Genomic DNA, 2668 nt, shown 5'->3' on the forward strand with positions numbered 1-2668 from the left:
GCACAAAGCCCAGTCTCTTGCCCTGGGTGAAGAACTGCTATGGGGCCGGCAGGTGGTGTGGTGGTTAGGGCGCTGGACTTCTACATGGCCGACCGTGGTTCAAGTTCCAGACCCGGCGGCTTGCTCTCTCTCTCTGGTCAAAATTGTAAAATAATGGTTCTAGATAAATAATACTAAAAAGAAAACAGAAACTATTAAAACAGTTTTTAAAGGGTCTGCAGGAGGGGACAGGAGCCAGGGACCCCGGGGTACCGGGGGTGGGACCGGCCCGGGCTCGCGTGGGAAGGCATCTCACGTGCTCCTGCCCCTGCAGAAAGTGGGCTGCGATGGGGTGATCGGCTCCGGGAAGCAGCAGGACAAGTGTGGCGTGTGCGGAGGGGACAGCACCCACTGCAAGGTGGTCAAGGGCACCTTCACACGCTCGCCCAAGAAGCACGGTGAGCTGCCCTCCCCCGCCCCTGGGGCCTCCGTGGGCTGGGCATGGGCCACACTGTCCCGGGAGCCCGGTGGGCTCACGTCCGTTCCTGGGGGTGGTGCCGGGGAGGGCCCGATGGGGAGGCTGCTAAGTCAGGGGCGGCTGAGCCAGATGTCAGAGTGGATGGGGAGGGGAGGAGGAGCCAGGTCACAGGTCAGGGCGGAGAACGCATGGGTCAGGCCTTCAAAGTCGTCAGTGACCAGGGGCCTGGCGGACACCCCTCCCCCGTGTCCCAGGACTGCCCGGTGGGCCTGTCTCCCTCACTTCCTCCCGACCCCTCCTGTTCTCAGCTGGCTGTCAGTGCAGCCCGGGTCTTAGGGCGAGGAGGGCTCTGCGAAAGCAGCCCCTCTGGTGAGCCCCGTTCCTGGGCAGTGCCCGCCGCCTTGGGCCCTCTGGGCAGGCCTGTGGGCCGACTCTCTGGACCTCAGCTGTCTATCTCTGAAATGGCTCACCCCTCTTAGAAGAATCAGCCCGTGAGCCCTTCTGGAGCCGGTGCTGGGGAGGCCCTTAGGTCAGGTGCTTGGAGCTGGCACCAGAGCACTGGAGGGTCCAGCTTGCAGATAAAGCCACCGGGGTCCAGAGGGGCCTGCAGCTTGCCGAGGGCCTCCCTCCTGGACAGGGCACCTAGATGCACGCCCAGGGCTGGGTTCCCACCCATTTTCAATGGAGGAAGCTGAGGGAGTGCCTGGGGTTTGAAGATGCATGGACGCTGGGCAGGAGGTCTCTCCAGCCCTGGACTGCAGTCAGCTCAGACATGCAGCTCTCCTGTCCCGTGCTCTGTGGGTGGTGGTCAGAGCCTGGGAGAGGCCAGGGCCTTCGGAGACCACAGCAGAAATGCCCTGTGCGGGCGGGGCCCCTCCTCGGGGTTCTGCGTTTGATAGGTGTCCTCCTTCTCACTTGCCTGCCTGCATCCAAAGGTTACATCAAGATGTTTGAGATCCCCGCAGGAGCCAGACACCTGCTCATCCAGGAGGCAGACGCCACCAGCCACCGTCTGGGTGAGTCTCGGAGCCAGACACAGCAACACTCCAGACCCGGCTGTTCCAGGACGGGCAGGGTGCCGCCCTGGTGGGAAAGCTACCTCCAGTCTGCTCAGCCTGCTCCTTGGCCTAGCCGCCTGGCAGTCCTCTCCAGGGGCCACTTCCGGAGATCAGAGGCTCCCCTCAGGGCTGTGCAGGAACTTCTGTTCCAGACGGGAGGCCCCACCTCGGCCAGCAGTCAGCGACTCCCAGCTCCTGGCGCATTCCCACTGCAGGCAGCAGGGTCCCGGGTGAACCCTGGGTATACGCAGCAACGGGGGCTCCTGGCAGCCAGCAGAGGGCTCACGTCATGTGCCTTCTCATTTTTAATTAGCTCAGTTTTAAATTTAAGAGACCCCACCTGAAATAGGGGCTGCGGGGACCAGCAGTTAGCGTAATGGCTATGTCGCTGGACTCCCACGTAGTCGACCGCGGTTCGCGTCCTGGACCCGGTGGCTTAAACTCACGCCGGGCGCGTGTGTGTGCGTGCCCAAGATCCCAAGAGGAGAATGGAGGAGAAGAGATTGCGGCGTGGCCATCCCCCCTGGGGGGTGATTTCCTGCTTTCTGTCTCTCTGTGTCTCTCTGTCTGGAGAGCGCACACGCCCTATAGCGAAAACCTCTCAAAAAAAAAAAAAAAAAGAAAAGAAATAGGGGCAGTGGCCGCTCTGGAATCTAGACGCGCTAACTGCTCTGGTGCCGTGTCCCGGGAGCCCCGTCTGCAACTTCGTGCTCACCCAGCCTGCAGGGACCTGCTCAGGGGTCTCACCCTCCTGCCCCATCTCCCACTCCCGGGGAGCCACACGGCCAAAATCGGTAGTGATCCTGGGTGCACTGGGAGGCCCAGGCAAGCCCCTCCCCGGCCTGGCCCTCAGCCTGTCCAGTTGGCACCCTCGCCCATGGGCCAGCACACCCATTCTCCCTCCTTATATCGCGAGGACATTTTTATCACTGTCCTCTTGCAAAGTTACTGCCATTGGCCCTAAACAAATGGAAAACATGAAATTCTAACAGGGAGGCACTGCCGCCCCAACTCCACTAGGAGGGCATCTGTCTCTGAAAAGGCGAGCGAGCGTCAGAGAAGCTGTGTACTGGCGCCGTGTGGAGGCTTCCTGTGTGGGGACCTGGGCAGGACCACAGGGGACCGGCCAGGGACGGCCTCTCACTCTGAACCA

General features: G+C 61.8%; 1 protein-coding gene across 1 annotated transcript in view; it reads left to right on the forward strand.

The window, feature by feature from the left end:
- Positions 1 to 2668, forward strand: part of ADAMTS2 (ADAM metallopeptidase with thrombospondin type 1 motif 2) — a 207496-nt gene that overhangs the window by 187174 nt on the left and 17654 nt on the right. Inside the window, 2 exon segments of the mRNA XM_027771447.1 lie at positions 314 to 437; positions 1393 to 1473. Of these exon segments, the coding sequence (XP_027627248.1) occupies positions 314 to 437; positions 1393 to 1473 (205 nt within the window).

Source organism: Tupaia chinensis, unplaced genomic scaffold, assembly GCF_000334495.1.
Source record: "Tupaia chinensis unplaced genomic scaffold, TupChi_1.0 Scaffold000214_1, whole genome shotgun sequence".
In the NCBI taxonomy this organism is placed as follows: domain Eukaryota; kingdom Metazoa; phylum Chordata; class Mammalia; order Scandentia; family Tupaiidae; genus Tupaia; species Tupaia belangeri.